Below are 20,230 nucleotides of genomic sequence, written 5' to 3' on the forward strand. Positions count from 1 at the left end.
CTGATGTCATGTGAGTGGGCTGCAAGCCAATTGGTTACACGTAGGCTAACTAAAAAAATGGAGACTCATAAAAGCTACTGTATTTTTTTTAAAGCCACTCAGGTTATAAAAAAAAGATGAACAGTCATGTTAAGTCTAATCCTCTGTTTTTTTGTTTGTGTGTGTGTTTCATTCTTACCAGGACCACTGGTACCTATCCTCATTTCTCTTTGGCCTAACTAGAGACCTCCTTGGGACGTGCTATCCCATTTTCTGAGAGTCAAATAAGATAAAAATCCAAGGAGAGACACACTACACAGTACTTAGTCCCCAGAGCATCTCCATGGCACAGATGCATGACAATCTGAACAGACTCATTTGCATAGAAGCTAAATTGCTATATTAAATCTTATTTTAAGAGTTTCCTTTTACCTTTGCTTCGTAACCATTAACAACTTCTGCTTTATCTGTCCTCCAGCCCCAGAATCCGGATTTAGTTCTGATAAAAAGTGAACACCACAAATTTCTACATGTACAACATGCCATTCACACTTATCCCTGCAGCCTTTATAGTTTCTTCCCCCAGCTTTAGTGAAGGACACCTGGAAATCATGGTCCAAGTGTCCATAAAGGACTTTATCAATGACAGATGGCTGAAGCATCTCCCACACCCTCCCAGCTATCAATCAGTTTGCCTCACCCCTGGCACAGAGAGCCTCCATTCTTGGCTTCTTTACAGTAATTGCCAGCACGGGCAGCAGAGGTGGTGACATTTATCGGACAGCTGTCCCCAAGGAGTGAGTGGAGATGACCAGCGTCCAACACTCGCCACAAGGTAGTATCTGGGTCAGAGCATTTATGTGGGTCATCTTAACTATGGGCACAGCTGTCAGGGGCTCTGGCCCATAAGCAGCCACCGTCAGTGGAGGAATTCTTAGAACAAGGACACACAGACCATCTTGCTCCTTGGGAGAGTGGGGGTGGCGGGCAGGACCTCATCCCTGCGGCAAGCTGCTTGGAGAAACCATCAGTGCCTCCAAATGGCTTGGGAGTCAGTCAGGCATTTTACCAGGCTGGGTGCAGTGGGGGAAAGGGAGTTAAAAGCAGGGTTTCAGCCCAGCCGTTGGTCCCAGCTCTGTGGAACTGCTTTTAAAGTAGCCCCGCATTCCAGCAGCAGCTGCAGCATTGGTAAGGTGCCCCGAAACCCAGTTATTTCACTCAACACATTCCTGGAAAAATGCATTTAGGAACCAACAGCAGCCCAGAGGCTCTGGTTCTTTCCCAGAGCATCACACCCTGGGAAATGCTACCGCTCAGGGGAGCCCTGGCCAGACCGCCCCTTTGTCTAGGACATCACATCCTAGCTCCACTGTGACTGCTGTGCGTGGCCCTGTGTAGGGCAGTGCCTGCCTTCTGCTCTGACCCTGGCGTGAAGTGGGACATCAGGTGGCATGTTAGCCAGTCACAAAGGAAGTCTGTGATCATTTGCATATTGTGTTTCCAAACAGTTTGCTTTTCTTCTAATGGGATTTAGTAAATGAAATGAGGCCAGATGGGGTATAAGGAGTTTTATGTGTGCATTACACCCACCAGAGGAAGGAGGGACCAAAGCTTTAAATGTCCTATTAGTTGTCCACAATTAGTACGCGTGGCCCTTGGGGGGAAAGAAAGAAATCCTAAAGGGATTACACAAACTACTTACTCGCATGTCCAAGTGACATTTCAGAAACAAAATGATCCTGGGGTGCAGGGGGCTAGAGACCACACCTAACTGATGAATAAACCGGAGCCCCCTCTTAGTCATTGATAACTGAAAATCGAGATACTCCTTTTGGTTAACAAATTCAATCCTCAGTTCCTGTCTGTCACTAAGTCACTTGACAGTTCAGCACAGGAAATACTCCTTTCCTGGCACAGAGTCGTCCGAAGGACCGAAGGATGACCAGGTCACTCCACTGCGTCCTTCACATGCGCTAAGCGAACAGCTGCACTGCTCTCCCTGGGAACCGCCATGCTCTTCACTCACCTCCCTCAGCCACAACCCTGACGATTCCATGTCCTTTTTCAGCTTCACTCTCTGATGGTTTCGTTTTGTTTTTTAGAAATTAAAGAACTTATTGCCCAGCCAGTAGGCTCAGGGGTTGAGCACTGACTTATGAACCAGGAAGTCATGGTTCGATTCCCAGTCGGGGCACATGCCCGGGTGTGGGCCCAGTCCCCAATAGGGGGCATGTGGGAGGCAGCTGATCAATGATTCTCTCTCATCGTTGATGTGTCTGTCGCTCTCTCCCTCTCCCTTCCTCTCTGAAATCAATGAAAATAAATATATTTTTTAAAATTAAAGAACTTATTTTGGTATTTCTTCAATAATGATGCGAGACTGAATTCCATCCAATAGAGGCATCTCCTTTGGGGTAATCTGCAGATAGCAACATCCACTAATCCAGCACCAATTCCTTCACGAAATCCGCCACTAATCTGCCCTCTTGACTGGAAGTCAGTCCAATGACAGTTTAGTTACTAAATTCAATGTCTACATCCAAGTTTAAAACCAAGACTCTAATAACTCCTTGGCACTTAACTTCACATGCAGAGGCATATGAAGATGATATGAGAGATCTCAGCTCCCTCTTTTGCCATTTTCACCTCTGCCTGTCTCCACTGAGACCACCCCCCCAAAGGCCACTGGCTTGGAGCAAGCACTGGCTCGGAGGCTGCTACCCAAGGGGAGAAAAGCCATGTTGGTGGCAGGAAATACTTCGTTTAGGATGAGTTGAGCATAATCTTTCAGAGAAGAGAAAAACCCAATATGTGATCAGAGGGTATATGTTAGGCCAAAAATTATGCAAGAAGGGCACTGATTTACAGGCATCAAGCCCCAAGCAAGATTAGAAAAAAGAAATGGATGACAACGACTATTATAGTATTAGAGACCCACATCTTCCACCTTCAATCACATGAACACTCACACCTCCGGCAGCAAACCTCACTCAAGCGCCTCAAATCCTTACTCGATGCACAAGATGCTCACTGATCACCACAAAACAAAGCAGCCGAGCACACAGAATCCCGGGGAGATGAAGCCACCTGCCCAAAGCCGCACAGTTAGCTGGTGGCCCTGCTGATGAGGTCAGTTCTTCCAGCTCTTGTCACTACTGCTGGGAGACGGCAGTGAGGGCAGGGTCCTCTGTCTTCTAGCTTTAGGGACAGAGCCCTAGGCTAAATGTCTGCAGAGGCATGTGCCCAAGACTGCAGAGGTCTTCCCACATCCTTACTGGTAAAGCCATGGTCAACTGCTGTCCCTGGAAGACAATGGCTGCCACCCGGGGAGGCTGACGGTGAGGCACTGACCCCGCCCAAGCAGCAGCACACCTGGTGTTTTGGTTTTCTCTTATGCTACAAGCAAATACCCTCATTCCACAGCTCGATCTAAACTAAAGGAAAAGGGCACTGAACAAGTCTTCTCCATGACTCAACAGAAAACTCAGGTTTATTAATAAATTTTATATTGGAAATGAAGAAAAGAAAAAGATAGGATTGTTAGTATATGTGTGAAGAGCAAAGGACACCTAAATCCAGGATAATGTTCATATTAGCTCATGTTATGCTGCTTTGGTTTACAGAGAGCTGGATGTGACATCCTAGGCAAACGCTCGGGGCTCCTCCAGACCCCCTGGTGACAGCAGTGACAGCGTCTGCGTCCCTTACAAAGGCCCCCACACCTCTGCACAGCCCAGAGGCAGATGAGCAGACACGAGGTTCTCAGCTGGGGTAACTGAGACACAGACCTCTCTGAGGTTTCTTCAGGTAGAGTCTGCAATAGAACTGAAACCCCTCCAGACTCTTGCTCTAAACTATTAGGCCTCACTGTAGGGAACCGGGGAGAGAGAACCACATTTATATGAAAGGTGTGAATTTGACTGATACCAGTGTAACCACATTCAATAGCTTCCAGAAACTCAAAGTCCCATGGTCAGGGACTAGGGAGTCTTGTGGATCCCCCAACACCAAAACAAAAATAAAATTCAAGTAAAATCCATTAAAAGGACCCATGAAAGAATAGGAAGACATTTATCCAAGACTTAACCAATGTGCTATAAAAGTGAGGTATGATGAAGGATGTCAATAATGGTTTACATTTGGTGAGAGCAGAGATTAACTTTAAAACGCTAGTGCTTAAACTGGCATATTAGAAAAAAAATCCCAGTCCACCCATAATTTCCAATCAATACATACATGCCACTAAAGATGGCAGTAAAGGGATGAGAAATTAAAATGCAGAGCCCAAATTCATACCTTTCAAAAGCAATATTTTTAGTATCGAGGCTGGTGTTAATGACTGGGCTCGTGAGCCGCCTTTCAACCTCCCTGCCTGTTGGCTTCATCAAGTCCAGACTGAGGCGCTCCATTTCCTGGGAAAGATCAAAGTGTTCAGTGGTGACCACTTTGTCATCATGGTTGACTTCCATCAACTCCGCCCAGTTGTCTGTTAATGGAAACAAGGGCATAACTAAGTACAATGCAAGTAAGATGCAAAAACAAGAAAACCTTACATGTTAAAATGCATCACCTTCCAAGTCTGCATCTTTGAGCCATCTTCCCCAGAGATGCAGACTTTTAAAATAATTTGCATTCTTTGTTAGCAACACATTTATCTGCATACTTTTTAAAATATATTACAAAATATACATTATTTATGCACAACACTGGGTAAGCCACGCCATTTATGGAGGGAATATAATGAATGAGATACAAGACAGAGGCTCAGGGACAGGAGAGATGTTGGGTGGTAAATAATACACACAAGAGAATTATACAGATAACAAATAAGATACAGGAACTGAGAGGTGAATAATTAAAAGAACGACAAGCCCGCCGATGTGGCTCAGTGACTGAGCATTGATCCATGAACCAAGAGGGCTGGGTTCAATTCTGAGTTAGGGCACATGCCCGGGTTGCGGGCTCAATTCCCAGTAGAAGGCATGCAGGAGGCAGTCAATCGATGTTTCTCTCTCATTGATGTTTCTACCTCTCTCTCTTTTCTCTCTCTCCCTTCCTCTCTCTCTAAAAATAAATAAGAACATAATTTAGCCGAAACTGGTTTGGCTCAGTGGATAGAGCTTCGGCCTGCGGACTGAAAGGTCCCAGGTTCGATTCCGGTCAAGGGCATGTACCTGGGTTGTGGGCACATCCCCAGTGGGAGATGTGCAGGAGGCAGCTGATCGATGTTTCTCTCTCATCGATGTTTCTAGCTCTCTATCTCTCTCCCTTCCTCTCTGTAAAAAATCAATAAAATATATATAAAAATTTTTGCCGAAGCCGGTTTGGCTCAGTGGATGGAGTGCCGGCCTGCGGACTGAAGGGTCCCAGGTTCGATTCCGGTCAGGGGCATGTACCTGGGTTGCGGGCACATCCCCAGTGGGAGATGTGCAGGAGGCAGCTGATCGATGTTTCTCTCCCATCGATGTTTCTAACTCTCTATCTCTCTCCCTTCCTCTCTGTAAAAAATCAATAAAATATATATATATATATAAAAATTTAACAACAAAAAAAATTTTTTAAAAAAAGGACATAATTTAAAAAAGAACAACAAAAAAATGCCCAGAAAGGATCAGATAAATCACATGAATGTGAATGCGTTTCATGGTTAAAAATCACTCTGTAACTTAACATGAGCAGTGATTACTACAATGAAATCACTCACCTTCTCCCTTAAATATGAAACTACGCCTCCCTCTTATCCAGCTCATGTTCTCAAATCCCAGCAATGTGATATCAACACGCAGTTTGGCACCACTTTTCCAAATGCGACAGACATCGTTTGGGCATATTCTGGAAACCAAGGGCACTGAAGAAGAGAAGTATATTACTGAGAAAAACCTGATGACCAAGTAGAACACCCAGAAATCAGGATTCTGATTTTAATGAAAGGAGAGGAATAGAAAGATGGTGACTGTCACATAGAGCTGGACCTGGCTGGACGTGATACAAGAAGTCACTCTTAAAAAATAAAGATGGCCCAGCTGGCATGGCTCAGTGGTTGAGCGTTGACCTATGAACCAGGAGGTCATGGGTTTGATTCCCAGTCAGGGCACATGTCTGGGCTGCGGGCTTGATCCCCAGTGTGGGGTCTGCAGAAGGCAGCCTGTCAATGATTCTCATCATTGATGCTTCTATTTCTCTCTCCCTATCCTTTCCTTTCTGAAATCAATAAAAATGTATTTTAAAAAATAATAATAAAAAATAAAAAAGGACCTTCTGTGTTATAGCCCTTTATAAAAGTGCAGATCTATGTCTTGTCTGGAGAAAGCTCTAAATGAATTCCGTAAGAGTATGCTCAATGCCAAAGTGAGCTCCTCTCCTTGCCTGCCATCAGAGCTCGAGTGTGTCCATCTGGCCTTTCTCGCTCACATATGCTACTTTTGCCATATGGCTGCGTCTACCATATTGTCAGATCCACCATTCAAATGATCAAATGTCTAAAATGTGCTGCTTTTTAACAAAACCTGAAATCAGAGTGAATATTTGCAGTAGGGAAAACTCATTCGTTTCACAGAAGAATATGAAGTTTTCTTCTTTTATATACTTTTTACTCCATTTCAATGTTTCATTATAAATACGACGTCTTGCCTGAAAGGGAAGTCTGGAAGTGAAAATGGCTGAAAACTGGGAATTAGGAGCTGTCATTAACTGATCAACTAGAAATAAAAGTAGAACATCTATGAAAATTACTGTCAATTTGCCTTACATAAAATTTTGGAGAAAAATACATCCATTTTGTAAAGAACAGGCTACTCCAAAGAGATCAACCAAATGACTTGTATGCATGCATGCATATAAGCCAAACCAATGGACATGGACAACAGGGGATGAGAGCATGAGTGTGTGTGTGTGTGGGGGGTTAATGGGGGGAATGAGGACACATTTGTAATTCCTTAACTAATAAAGAATTTAAAGATTTAAAAACAACAAACAAACAAACAAAAACACAAGCTACTCCAATGTTCATCTCATCTTCTTCCTCAGAATAACAAGTTTAAAAGAATCAAGCTAAACCACATAAGGAAGTAACTAAATTATGGTAAGTCTTACTAAAATATTAGCCTTTTAAAGAACTAATAATGTGGATCAATGTCAACTGGAAATGACAAAAGAGACAAAACTGTCTCTATGTTATATTTATGGATGCTTGGGAGAAAAAGTCCTACGAGTGGGGAAAAGACTAAAAGAAAACGCCCAAAGCACTAACACTAGTGGTGCTGAAGTGGGGTTAGAGGTGACTATTTTTCCAAATTCTTATCTATGCATTTTATAGATTAAAAAAAATACACGTAACTTTTATAAAGGAAAAATAAACCAATATTCAGGCTAAATAAAGTTGGAAACAGAAATAAATCACAAGCCCACAGCCACTCACCCCAGCTGGTGAATTCCCATTTCATCTGCACATAGAAATCTGGAGTCTGAAGGATAAAGGTTGAAAAGAAATTACCCTTGGTGCTATTAACTAAACACAAGCACAGGAAGGGTTAACAGGGCTTTTTAAAGTGGGGGAGGGGGAGAGAACAGAGAAAATAAGAAACACAAAATGCAAACCCATCAAAATAAATGCTTACTTTACATTCAGGCTGTGATTTATTCTTGATATAAAATGTCTAGACAGTTAATAAAGTTAACTGGAAGCAATAAGGTTGGAGGGGGATAAAAGTCAAATCTGATTGAGGGGCTCAATCTGGTTCATAACAGCAACATAAGGAGGAGCCTGGGAGGAAGGGTAAGCACCGCCAGGCAGTGTGCGAAACAGGCTGTTCCAAGCAGAGAGGGAGGTCAGCCCCATCTATCAGGCTGGGAACCTGATGCGAAAGGCTCTGTGTTCTGGAAAAGGCTTCACAGTAACGGACCACCCTGAAACTAAAAAGAGGCAGCTGGACATCACTTCCCCAAGAAGTCATATTCCCCTCCAGTTAACAAAAGACTTTTGCCCCCACCTTCCTCTTCAACTCTTAGAATGTGGCTTTTTGAAGCTTTACACCATCCCAGCAGCCCTGTTTAAGATGCTTTTCTGACCTACAAGGCTCCTGGAGAGCGCCTTAATTTCTTAAGTACCACCCTACTTAATTTCCAGTTACCATCCAAGAAGAGAAACGCGAGGAAGTCCAGGTGTTTTTCTGTTCCCTCCCACCTCTCAAGTTTTGCCAGGTTTTTACAGAAGCACAGGGCAGGAAGACCAAGAATCTACCCTGGTTTAAGACCAGCCAGAATTCCAGTGATGGGCAGCGACCCTCTCCAGGGCAGCGGCAAGAAAGGCGCCTGTTATGAGACAAAACATCCTCTGGTGCCAATAAGCACAAGGTCAGCTATGGGCGGTCTATACCTTCCAGCAGGGAATCCAATGCAATGCAGCTCACTATTATGGATCAATAACAGGTTTTAAAAAAGAAAAAGCCTTTACTTGGAATTTTTAAAATGAGGGTGACTCCATGTTACATAAGTCATTTTTTGTTTTGTCAAATGGAGAAGTGATGTTTTTAGTTCCTCCTGCAGTAAGTTAGGTAAGAGAAGGATAAATCCATGTGATCGTTGTACAAACGCACACCTATTTTAAAAATAATGCATATAACTATTTCATATGTCATGGAAGGTTTCTTTGCAGTACATGGGAAATTAATATCTTAGGCAGCATTTACTTTGCATGTCATAGAAATATTTCTTGAAAGGGTGTTCAGATAATGAGCAGTGATTGTCTAACTTCTAGCAAAATTGTTCCTTTTCTCCACATAACTGTTCATTTTTCTCAAGAAATGTGTTTTGACTAACATTGTAAAGCCAATTTATCAGCAAATATCATTGGAGATGTTTTGGGGAGCTCACTTCTGTGCTTAACTTGAGAATAAATGGCATGAAAATTGAACCACTGACTTTCTCGTCTCCTGCTGCCCTGGGAATACTGCACATGGTTGACTGAGAAGATGGTTTCTGCAGGTAACAAAGATTATCTGTAGAATGGCAACCATCATCCAAAACAATCCAGGACCCTAGAAGTAAAACTGTTCAAGAAACTTCTCTAAGTGTCAAAGAGCCCGTGCACTTTAATTCACAAAGACAGGTAAACTTCCTTAAAGCCAAAAAGTGTACATCAAAGAAGGCAATGAATTAGACGCCGCAGAATACTAATGGCTAGAAGGAACAGGAGTGACAAGGAGAAGATACACACAGACCTCTGACCCTCAAGAGACCCTGACAATCCCTGTCCAGTCACCAATGCCCAACACAATCTCCCCAAGATGCTCAGGGTGCAACTTTTAAGAAATCAGGCATCTGGACAGGTTAACCGCTTGACGTCCATGTGTCTTAGTTCTGCTTTTCACATAGCACTTTATAGGGCAAGCCTAGAAACATAACTTGTGGAAGATCCCACGCATTTCAAAAGCAGGAAAGGCAGGGAACGTGCTCTGAGTACCTAGTACATTGTATTCACGACTCACAAAGCTCTTCGGGAAGGCGCACAACAGGTCGCCAGGCTGTGTCCCCTGCTGTCCTGTCAGCATTAACCCAGTGGTGGCAATGCCACTGTTTTACGAATACCTCGAGAATCTTCTGGAGCAGCTCAGGAACTCCTTCGAGGGCCATGGACGTGTTGTGGTAGTCTCGATGTTGAAGAACTGTGTACACCATCTCAGGGTCACCAGTGCTCACAGCCTCGTGTAAAACTGGAAAACAAAAAGGTAAAACTTAATGGCCCAGTATTCTCCCACTTTCTGACAAATTCCACAGCCAGTCTGGAAAATATCTATATAGATCAAAGACCAACACATCCTTCCTGAAGAGGAGAGGCTGTAGTCCCACGTTCTCATTTATGACCACGACTTCTTATTGCTAGCTTGTAAACAGGTAAAAGGAGAAGAAAATAGAGCACTTTTAGCTTCCTGCTCAAACTCTCATCCTCCTTGGTCAAATCCAGTCTCTCCCTTCTCCCCCTTTGTTACCACTGGTCATGGAATCCTGACAATGTCTTCAGAAAGCTGGCTTTCACTATGTGATCACACAACTACGGTTACATGTAGATCAGGCAAGCAGGGCTCTGCTTGTATATATCCTGGCTCAGCCAACATAAGATTACCCTAACCAATAATAAGAGAATTTGTGTGTGTGTGCACACACACACACACACACACACACACACGCAGTAAAGTGCCAGGATTTCACTGGAAAAGGCCACGTTTATTTTTTTTCATTTTTTTTTTAAATATATTTTATTGATTTTTTACAGAGAGGAAGGGAGAGAGATAGAGAGTTAGAAACATCGATGAGAGAGGAACATCGATCAGCTGCCTCCTGCACATCTCCTACTGGGGATGTGCCCGCAACCCAGGTACATGCCCTTGACCGGAATCGAACCCGGGACCCTTCAGTCCGCAGGCCGACGCTCTATCCACTGAGCCAAACCGGTTTCGGCTGGAAAAGGCCACTTTTAAAAGGCCATAATTCCTTTTTGATTTTGCTTATCCTGATGGATTCATTGTAGTTCCCATCACATTCCTCAGGGAAATCTGGCCTCCACTCTTGTGCATGGTGGGAAGGGTTTGCACTGAGAGCTGCTTTCTAGATGAGGAGTCCCCTCTACTCAGGGCTAGGGCCCAGGACATACTGGGGCCACCGTGCTGTAGATCAACCAGCAGCATCCGGGCTCCTATCTCTTTGCCCCATTCCCTAGGCCTGAGAGAGAATGAGTCTTCAGATAAAGATGACTCTGAGGACAATGATGATTGAGACTGACCTTTAGTCAGAAAGAGAAGCTGAAATGAAAGGCTTTAAAAGATTTTAAAAGCATACTTGCCTGTCCATCCCTCGCGATTTTCTTTTGTAACATCTGCTTTATGTCGGAGCAAGACTCTAGCAGATTCCAAATGTCCCAAAGAAACAGCAAGGTGCAATAAGGTTCGACCTCGTGGGTCCACAGCCTCCACATTCTGTAAAGTAAACGCGGGCATTTCTATAATTGGATACATTACAGAAAACTGTGGCAATGTGTCTGAGAGATCATAAGTACAAAAACAGAAAACTATTTACACAGTCATCACGGCAATATGTGGAAAAACGAATGCTTGCATACGGGCACAGTTGAAATAGGAATTTGGGGGCCATAAATAAACATGGTAGCTACTGAGTTCCTCTTTCTATAGAGATAAATGCCTAATAAATAAATGCCAGCTACCGGCCTCAGATCATTGAACACAAACTCAAGTTCTGAACCACACTCAAATTAAGTCTAAATAAGGCTTTCCAAAAATACAGCCACCCTAAGAAATGTAGGGGATTTCTTAAGCACATATCAGCATTCAGGTGTAAAACAGGAAGCACAGGCATTTATGCAAAACGGAAAGTGCAGAAGAGAATTTAGGTCAGAATAAAATTATATTCTCCAGTTGGATTCTCACCAAAACACGATCCTCATTATTGTGTATTGAGTTCCAATTGGCCTGAAGTAGTAACATCCTTAGGTCCTGCAGACAATGTGCATGATCTGTCAGGCGTGTATGTGCACATATTTACAGACAAATGTAAGAACACACACACACACACACACACACACACACACACACACACACACGCAGGCACCATCAGTCCATTTCCCCTCGAGGGTTTTCTTCCAGGTACAGACATACCCTCCTTCCGGAACCTGCGTTGGGGCTTCAGAGCCCAGCACCTGTTTCTCTGGTGGGAGCTCATTCTCAGTGGCTGGGCCCTGCCTTCCAAACACAGCTCTGACCTTCCTTCCAAGGACACAATAAGCTGCCACAGGTCTTTGGAATATAAAAATGGCAAGTGCCATAACACTTTGTAGAAAATGTGCTTTGTCTTGATTTGAGATGCTAACTGTGCATGCATTAACTGCAGCCTCCAAAGAGGGCCTCTAGTAATAGATAAAAGAAAACTACAGATAAATTGCACTACACCAAAACTGAAAACTTTTATACTTCAAACTAGAGGCCCATTGCACAAAATTCGTGCAGGAGGCTCGGCCCTCGCAGCCCTGGCTTCATCTGGAAGGTCGTCTGGAAGGTTGTTTGGCTGTCTGGTCTAATTAGCATATTATGCTTTTATTATTATAGATGATACCATAAAGAAAGTAAAAAGACAACCCATAGAATTGGGAGAAAAATTGTGCAAGTTATGTATCTGATAAGGGGGTAGTATCCAGAATATATAGAGAACTACTCAAGAATAAAAAGACAACCCAATCAACCCAATTTAAACTGGCAAAGGATTTGGATAGACATTTCTTCAAAGATATGCAAATGACCAATAAGCACATGGAAAGATGCTCAACCTCATTAATTATTAAAACCACACTTCGTACCCATTAGGATGGCTACAATCAAAAGACAGACAATGACAAGTGTAGACAAGGATGGAACCTTCAAAAACTGCTGGTGGGAATGTAAAATTTGAAGAAACAGTTGGCAGTTCTTAATAAAGTTAACCATAGTGACCCTATGACCCCAATTCCTCTCGTAGGTATTTACCGGGGGAAAACAAAGGTCTGTCAAATGGTAAATGGATAAGCAAAATATATATACACAACGGGATTTTATTCAGCCATATAAAAAGGAATGAAGTACTGATACATGCCACAATGTGGATGAACCTCAAAAACATGACGCTAAATGACGTTAAAGAAGCCAGACACAAAGGCTACAATTCAATTTACATGAGATGTCCAGAATAGGCAATTCTATAAAGATAACAAGTAGATTAGTGGTTGCCTGGGGCTGAAGGGATTGGGAGAAATGGGGAAGTAACTAAGGGGTATGGAGTTTCTTTTGTGGGTAATGAAATTGTTCTGGAATTTGACAGTGTACAACTCAACTAATATACTAAAAACCACTGAAGAATACACTTTAATGGGTGAATTGCATAAGCGAATTATATCCCAATAAAGATATTTAAAAATCAATGTATGTATGTTTTATGTAATACATAAAACTAATGGACCGATATATTATTTGATGAGTTGCTTAATTTCTCTTGAGTTTCAGTTTGCTCCCTTATAAAATGAGATCAATAAAAAACACCTACCTTATTGAGTTCTTACAAGGCACAATGCCTAACCCCAAAGTAAGCATTAAGAGGAGTCAGCTCTTATTATCATATGCCCACACTATATCGTTTTATATAAGCTGTCACTTTCTTCCTAAAAGAGATTTGTTCAAATTTCATTATAGTTGATAGTGAGTCTTAGGGTCCTCAAATAATGACATTAGTTCAGTGAGCAAGAACTTTCAGAATTTCACTGAAATTCATTTAAAGCTGATTGTCTTTTCTTTAAGTTTCTTCAGGCCTGAGCTGTACCCAATTAAAAATACCCACCCCAGCCCAGCCAACGTGGCTCAGTAGTTGAGCACCGACCTATGAACCAGGAGGTAACGGTTCAATTCCCGGTCAGGGCACATGTCCGGGTTACAGGCTCAATCCCCAGTAGGGGGCCTGCAGATTCTCTCTCATCATTGATGCTTCTATCTCTTTCTCCCTCTCCTTTCCTCTCTGAAATCAATAAAAATATATCTAAAAAATACTCACTCCTTTTAAGTATAATAGTGCCCCCCAAAAGAAAAGGATGAGATTTCTGCATGTCTCCTTCCTGTCTGTTAACTTAAGCCCCACCAACTTTTCTTGCTCAAAGCCTTCTCTGTCATCCTGCTGTCCTCCAGAGGCAGCAAAAGGCGGAGCTTTGAGGGCAGGCTGCAGACCAGGCATCAGTCTCACTTCCTGGTCCCTTCCTAACCTCAGGTGAATTACTCAACCTTCCATGCCTTGGTCTCAGCGAGAAGTACAGGCTTTATAAACGACCACTGTTTCCTCTTGCGGGGCACCTCGGGCAACCACCTTCACTCGTGGGCAGTCTCAGACTGCCCTGGTCCTCTGTGGCCTGAACGGGTTCCTCATTCCAAGTCCAGGGGAAAGGTACCCACTGGCCTGGTTCTCTAAGGTGAGCCCGAGTTCCTGAGGGCCCAGGGGAGCACCCGAGTAGCTCTAGGCTCTTTATCTTGGGATGTCTGGCCCTGGCTCACAGGAGGCTTCCGGCCAACAGGCACTGACTTGAGTGTGTGCCCAGTGGCCTCACGCAGCCTTGCCACAGGCAGGGGTGGACCCCTCAGGGTGGCTCCCTGTCAGGCTCTGAGGACTGCTGCTGCCTAGACAGCTCTCTTCCCCTTGCCTGGATTCTGTGCTTTCACCTGCTGGTACCTTACTGGGGCTGGCCCTAGAGTCAGGCGTCATCTGCTACCATCTATCCCACTCAGTCCCAGGGTTTTCCCTTCCCTGTCTAAGGTGCACTGACTGGCCTTTGTATTTGTCCCCTTTCATCCATTCATTCTCCCAGTGTCTTTAAGAAGTTTCTATTCATTCTCCCAGCATCGGTAAGAAGGCCAAAGATATGTAACAGACCTCTCTTGCTAAATGATAAATGGCATAACCATAACACAAATCATTTCAACTGCACCAACCAACTTGAAGGCCCCACTGAATATTAAAGACAGCAAAGCCGATGGGTTAAGAGGCACTTAATAAAGCGCCTGGAAGGAAGGCACTTAATACTGTGCCTTTGCTGAGCAGATGTTAAAGCCTGAAACAATCTCATAGTTGACAAAGTTAGTTACTAAACAGCCAACGCCAGCTATTAGCAAGATATCGGGTTGGGGGCCAGCGCCCACGCAGAAGCACATACTTATCAGCTTCATGTGGATAAACTTGATTTTTCCTGTTCTGCTGTTCGTAGAACAAAACTAAATTCTTACCAGTATGCCTGCTTCAAGTCTCGCTCATGGAATGGAAGGAATGAAGAAATGGATAGCAGAAACTTACTGGCAAATAAAACATTAAGTGAAACAGCTGGTTTTATTGCTGGGGTAGTAGGAATTTTTTCTTTTTAATTATGCAACCAGTATGTGTTCCTTTAGAAAAACTGGAACATACATAAAAAAGCTGAATACCCAGGATGATGATCACAATAACAGCAGCAACTATGGCAAATGGTATTATACCCATTTACTATATGCCTGCATTTTCAGATGGGTTCTCTGCCTTATTTTCCACAATCCTGAAATGAAGGCACTTTTAATCAAATAAGTATAGCATAAGGGTTAGGAATACAGGCTTAGGGCAGAGTCTGACTTTCTGGGTGTATATCCTGATTCGGGATATACATACACAAGCATACATCAGAGCCTCTCGGGATAAGCATACATCTGAGCTTCCTCAGTTTCCTAATCTGTAATATGGGAATCATAATAGCACCCACCCCCAAAGATTGGTGTCTAGAATTAAATGTAAAACTGCACATAAAACATTTTAGCACGGCCAAGAGGTTTCATTATTGTTAGGGCATATGCCTGGGTTGCAGGCTCAATCCCCAGTAGGTGCCCTGCAGGAGGCAGCTGATCAATGATGTTCCTCTCTCATCGATGTGTGTGTGGTTTTTTTTAATATATTTTATTGATTTTTTACAGGGAGGAAGGGAGAGGGATAGAGAGTTAGAAACATCGATGAGAGAGAAACATCGATTAGCTGCCTCCTGCACGCCCCCCACTGGGGATGTGCCCGCAACCAAGGTATATGCCCTTGACCGGAATCGAACCTGGGACCCTTGAGTCCGCAGGCCGACGCTCTATCCACCGAGCAAACTGGTTAGGGCTCTCATTGATGTTTTTATCTCTTTATCCCTCTCCCTTCCTCTCTCTCTAAAAAGCAATAAAAACAAATTTAGCCCCCCCGGTGTTGCTCAGTGGTTGGATGATGACTTATGGACCAGGAGTTCATAGTTCGATTCCCAGTCAGGGCACATGCCCGAGTTTGTGGGCTGGATCCCCAGTAGGGGTCATGTAGGAGGCAGCCAATTAATGATTCTCTCGCATCATTGATGTTTCTACCTCTCTCTTCCTCTCCCTTCCTCTCTCAAACCAATAAAACATATTTTTAAAAATAATAAAATAAAAACGATATATTTACTTTTAAAAATCATTAAAAAAAAAACACCCAAAAACATTTCAGCACAGCAGCTAGCAAAACAGTAAGCTTTCAGAGTTACTCTTACTCTCCCCATTTTTATAGGCAATAAAACAATTCAGCAAGGGTAAATAACTTACCCATTCTCACAACTGAAATCAGCATTAGCACTGGCCATTAACTCAACTGCCTCCAAGTCAGAAGTAGGTAGCTGCTTCATAATTAACAGAGGATCTTAATAAATATGAAAACAATAAAATATTTCCTAACTTGTATTTTAATGATATCAATGATCAACTTCTTGACCCTGAACCAGTTACATAATTTGCAAGGACCAGTGAAAAATAAAAATGCAAGACACCTTATTAAGAAAAAAAATTATGAATTTCAGGACGGTAACATCAGAGTATTAAACCAATCCTGAGCCCCTTCTGAGCACAAGGTAGCATGCCTTTGAAGCTAGATCAACTCAACCCTTTCAATGGCCAACTTTCAGAATTGACATTGGGTTGTGTGGTCATGACAGTCAAGCTTCCACGGTCAAGGTATTCTTTTTTAAAAAAATAAATGTTTTTATTGATTTTAGAGAGAGAAAGGGAGAGGGAGAGAGAAAAATATCGACCAGCTGCCACCTTCACATCCCTAAAGGGGTTCGAGCTCAAAACCCAGGCACATGCCCTGAGCAGGAATCGAACCAGCAACCTCTTGGTGCACAGATGCTCAATCCACTGAGTCACACTGGATGGGTTCAAGATGTTCTTTATGATTACATTTGACCTTCCTCTTCCCCAAAGGGAATAGGTATACTGTGAAATGATCTACAGTGATAACCAATAACAAAGTCAAAACCAAGTAACTAGCAAGTATGAACAGTTTTCCTGAGACCTCCTTGAAGGCTGAAGGCATTAAGGACCAAGTTACTCCAGGAAAATCTGCTGCAAAATTATAATTTTCTAATCACAAATGTTCTTAAGGTTTTTCAAGTTAAGCATCACGGAGAACTTTCAATGAACAGCTTTATCACAGCTTGCAGGAAAAAAAGATAATTCAACTATGTCACATTACAGATTATAAGCCACGACTGCTCTTATCAAACAAGTTTTCCTATCAAGAAAAACTCCAGTTTATTTAAACTCTTTTCTTCACCTCCAATGACTAGAAAGTGGGCTGTTTTCAGAAACTGGTATTGAAAGAGTGTGTGGTTTAGTGATGATGATGAAGCTCTCTATCAAAGGGGATGTTAGTTCTGTGACTTTTTACTTTATCTTGATATTTCACAAGAAGCTGGACAGCCCGATACTGAGGACGTGCAGATACAAAATGCAGCTGACCTAAAAACCAGGACTGTCCAGTTGTTTTTAAAGTGCCCACGGTGAGACTTAGAGTTAAGAGCAAAATGATGGAGGACTCTCTCTTCACAGAAAGGGAGTGAAATCATCAGGTACACTAGGGTGCCTAGTGGTGAGTCATTTACTCTGGGGGCATGATCTAATTAAGAACAATGACTTACAATAAAGGTTTATTTTCATGGGATGGAGGATTTACATGGAAAAAAAGTGACTTTTGACTTCCAGTGGGTGCTCAACAGATTTGAAAGAAATACGGCAGGGTGCAAGAACAGCTGAGCATTCACCACTTACCAAATGAGTTGATGCTGACTGCTCAATGCTCACCAACCAAAAGACAACCAATGCCCCTTTAACCTAAAATTCCTTGACAATTATAGTGTCAATTCTGATCCATTCAAAAACCAGGACTTTAGTGCACTGGATAAAATGAATCAACAAGAACAATTACACCAAACAACTACAAAACCTTATTCTAACTGCTAAGTTTATTACCTTGTAACTTGAAGGCACCAGAATTGGAGGAATGCCTAAGCAGGGCAGGATGCTGAGCAGCATCCCTGGCCTCTACCACTAGGTCCCACTCCCCACTTGTAACAACCAAAACTGTCTAATGCATTTGGAGTGGCAGGGGCCAAAACCACTTCCAACTGAGAACGACAGCTTTATTTATTTACTTTTTACTATATTTTTGTATTTCAGAGAGGAAGGGAGAGGGAGAGAGAGAGACAGAAATATCAATGATGAGAAAGTCATTGATCGGCTGCCTCCTGCACGCCCCCACACTAGGGATCCGGGATCGAGCCCGCAACCCCGGCATGTGCCCTGACCAGGAATCGAACCCGTGACCTCCTGGTTCACAGGTCAATGCTCAACCACTGAGCCACCCCGGGGGTGCTGAGAACCAGTGCTTTAAAGTGACGGTAATACATAAAAGACAAGGAACCCACGTACTTTGGAACAGGAAGGACTTAAGCATCCTGGGCGCCAGTGATGCTCAATCTGGGGTATGTATCCGTCTCCCTGGGCCGGAGAGGGAAATGCCTTGCCCAAGGTCACAGGGCGAGTTACAGCCTGGACTCCAAACCCACCTGAGCCCTTCCTCACAGAAGGGGGGGGGGGGGGGCATTGTTCTCGCCCCTCTGGGAAGAGCCTGGCTGGCTGAGACAGTGCGGTGCGCTCTGGAACCAGCGGCCACACACAAAACCCCGACTCGGTGTTTAATCGGTGGGCGACCTTGAGCAAAGCACAGAATCTCTGAGCGCCTCAGTTTCCCTTTCTTTCCAACGTAACACTAATAGTAGCTACCTCCTTTTTTACTTGGATTGCGGCAAAGTCAAAAAGAGTTAATGTGATAAAGCCCTGGGCACGGGGCCCGGCACACAGCAAGCACTCAACCAGATCCTGTTCCGATCCCTGCCCCCGACCGGGGACTGCGGGGTCTGCGGCGCCCGGGGCGGCGGGCTGGAGAGGCCACGCGGGCGAAACGACCCCGGAGCGCTCCCTCCCCCGCCCCGCCGGGCCCCGCCCCGCCCCTCACCTGGTCCCGCAGCTCCCGCTCCAGCTGCCGGTAGTCGTTGTTCCAGACCAGGAGGTGCAGCGGGAAGTGGCCGCTGGAGTCGCGGGCCGCGGACATGGCGAGGAGGCCGCAGCCGGGCCTCACCGCCCGCTGGCCCAGCCTCAGCCTCGGTCCCCGCGGGGTCTCCGGCGCCGCCCTCCCGCCCGGCGGCCGGCGAGCGCGAGAGAGAAGGGTGAGCGAGTGAGCGGCGCGGGCGCGGCCGAGCGGCCGCCGGGGCCAGGTGCGGGGAGCACGGGAGGTCGGGTCGGGTCGGGGACCCCGTCAGCCGCGCCCACCCCGCGCCCCGCCGCGCTGCCGCCCGCGCTGACAGCTCCCGAACCGACTTCTGCGGACTGAACTGCCCCAAACCGGGAAGTGCCGGGAGCGAACCACCGCACACCGCGGCGGGGGGGGGACGAGAGGCCAGTCCCCCCTGCCTGGGGTCCCCCCGATCCCGCACACGTCCCGCTCCACGCCGGGAGGCACAGTGCAACTCCGCGGAAGATTTAAAATTCTGCCTCTGAGCCCAGGATCTGGAAATGGAGAACTCAGCCTGCCCGCCACCAGCCCCTCCCCCCGCCCCAGCAGCCTCATATGGTTCGGCCCACAACTGGGCTGCTCCCAAAGACTCCGCGCTCAGGGGGTGAAGCAGCTCATGGGCCGAACCATTCCGTTCGCCGGCTCCCTGGCAGCCTTTTGGACCGGGGCAGACGCTTCTATGGTTGGTCAGAAGCCATTTTGGAAGTGGGCAACACCAAACAGTTTTGAAGGGGGAGCTGTAAACCCTAGAAAAGTGGCATTAAATAGTTGTTTGGCCCGGAGATCGTTGTATCTCATGGCTTCTCAAGGCAGGGCGTTTTTGAAGGAGAGAATTCTTTCTGTGGGGGTTGTGCTGTGCTCGGTAAGATACTGAGCAGCATCTCTAGCCTTTCTGCCCGCTGGTTGCCAGGAGCACTCCCCCCCAAAACCTCCAGACATTGCCGATTGTCCCGTGGAGGAGGCAAATCGCCCCCAGTGGAAAACCAGTTATATCTGGGCTCCTAACTAGGTTATGTTACCTATGGCTTATTCCACACATGAGTGTCCCGTTTCTGTTTTTTTGAAGCTAGCCATTTGAATTTTGGGTTATGAATACCTAAACTTGTCCACAGTCTGCAAGTATAAAGTTCATTCTTTGCGTTCCAACCTAAGACACTAACTATAGCTCCTGATTCAAGAAAGAACCGAGTCAATTTACATCTACTCCCGGATCGGAGCTTTCTCCACAGCTGTCTACAACTAGACTACATCGCTGGGTGAGATTCTTTAATGTATCCAGAAAGCTGCCCTCTGCCTTCTCGGC

General features: G+C 44.8%; 1 protein-coding gene across 3 annotated transcripts in view; it reads right to left on the reverse strand.

Moving 5' to 3' along the window:
* The window catches only part of ANKRD13A (ankyrin repeat domain 13A), a 29,963-nt gene extending 10,715 nt beyond the window's left edge, over positions 1 to 19,248 (reverse strand). Inside the window, exons 1-7 of one of the 3 annotated variants that reach the window (XM_036353239.1) lie at positions 18,871 to 19,248; positions 10,817 to 10,949; positions 9,565 to 9,689; positions 7,397 to 7,442; positions 5,684 to 5,827; positions 4,276 to 4,465; positions 412 to 478 (exon numbers count right to left, since the gene is read on the reverse strand). In XM_036353239.1, coding sequence (XP_036209132.1) covers positions 412 to 478; positions 4,276 to 4,465; positions 5,684 to 5,827; positions 7,397 to 7,442; positions 9,565 to 9,689; positions 10,817 to 10,949; positions 18,871 to 18,966 — 801 coding nt within the window. In that variant the 5' untranslated portion in view covers positions 18,967 to 19,248. Of the gene's footprint in view, positions 1 to 411; positions 479 to 4,275; positions 4,466 to 5,683; positions 5,828 to 7,396; positions 7,443 to 9,564; positions 9,690 to 10,816; positions 10,950 to 11,417; positions 11,490 to 18,870 lie in introns of those variants that run through there. The other 2 variants (XM_036353236.1, XM_036353237.1) reach the window with 2 other exon arrangements.
* Positions 19,249 to 20,230: the final 982 nt, after the last annotated feature.

The sequence above is a fragment of the Myotis myotis genome, unplaced genomic scaffold, assembly GCF_014108235.1.
Source record: "Myotis myotis isolate mMyoMyo1 unplaced genomic scaffold, mMyoMyo1.p scaffold_m19_p_20, whole genome shotgun sequence".
NCBI classification, from domain to species: domain Eukaryota; kingdom Metazoa; phylum Chordata; class Mammalia; order Chiroptera; family Vespertilionidae; genus Myotis; species Myotis myotis.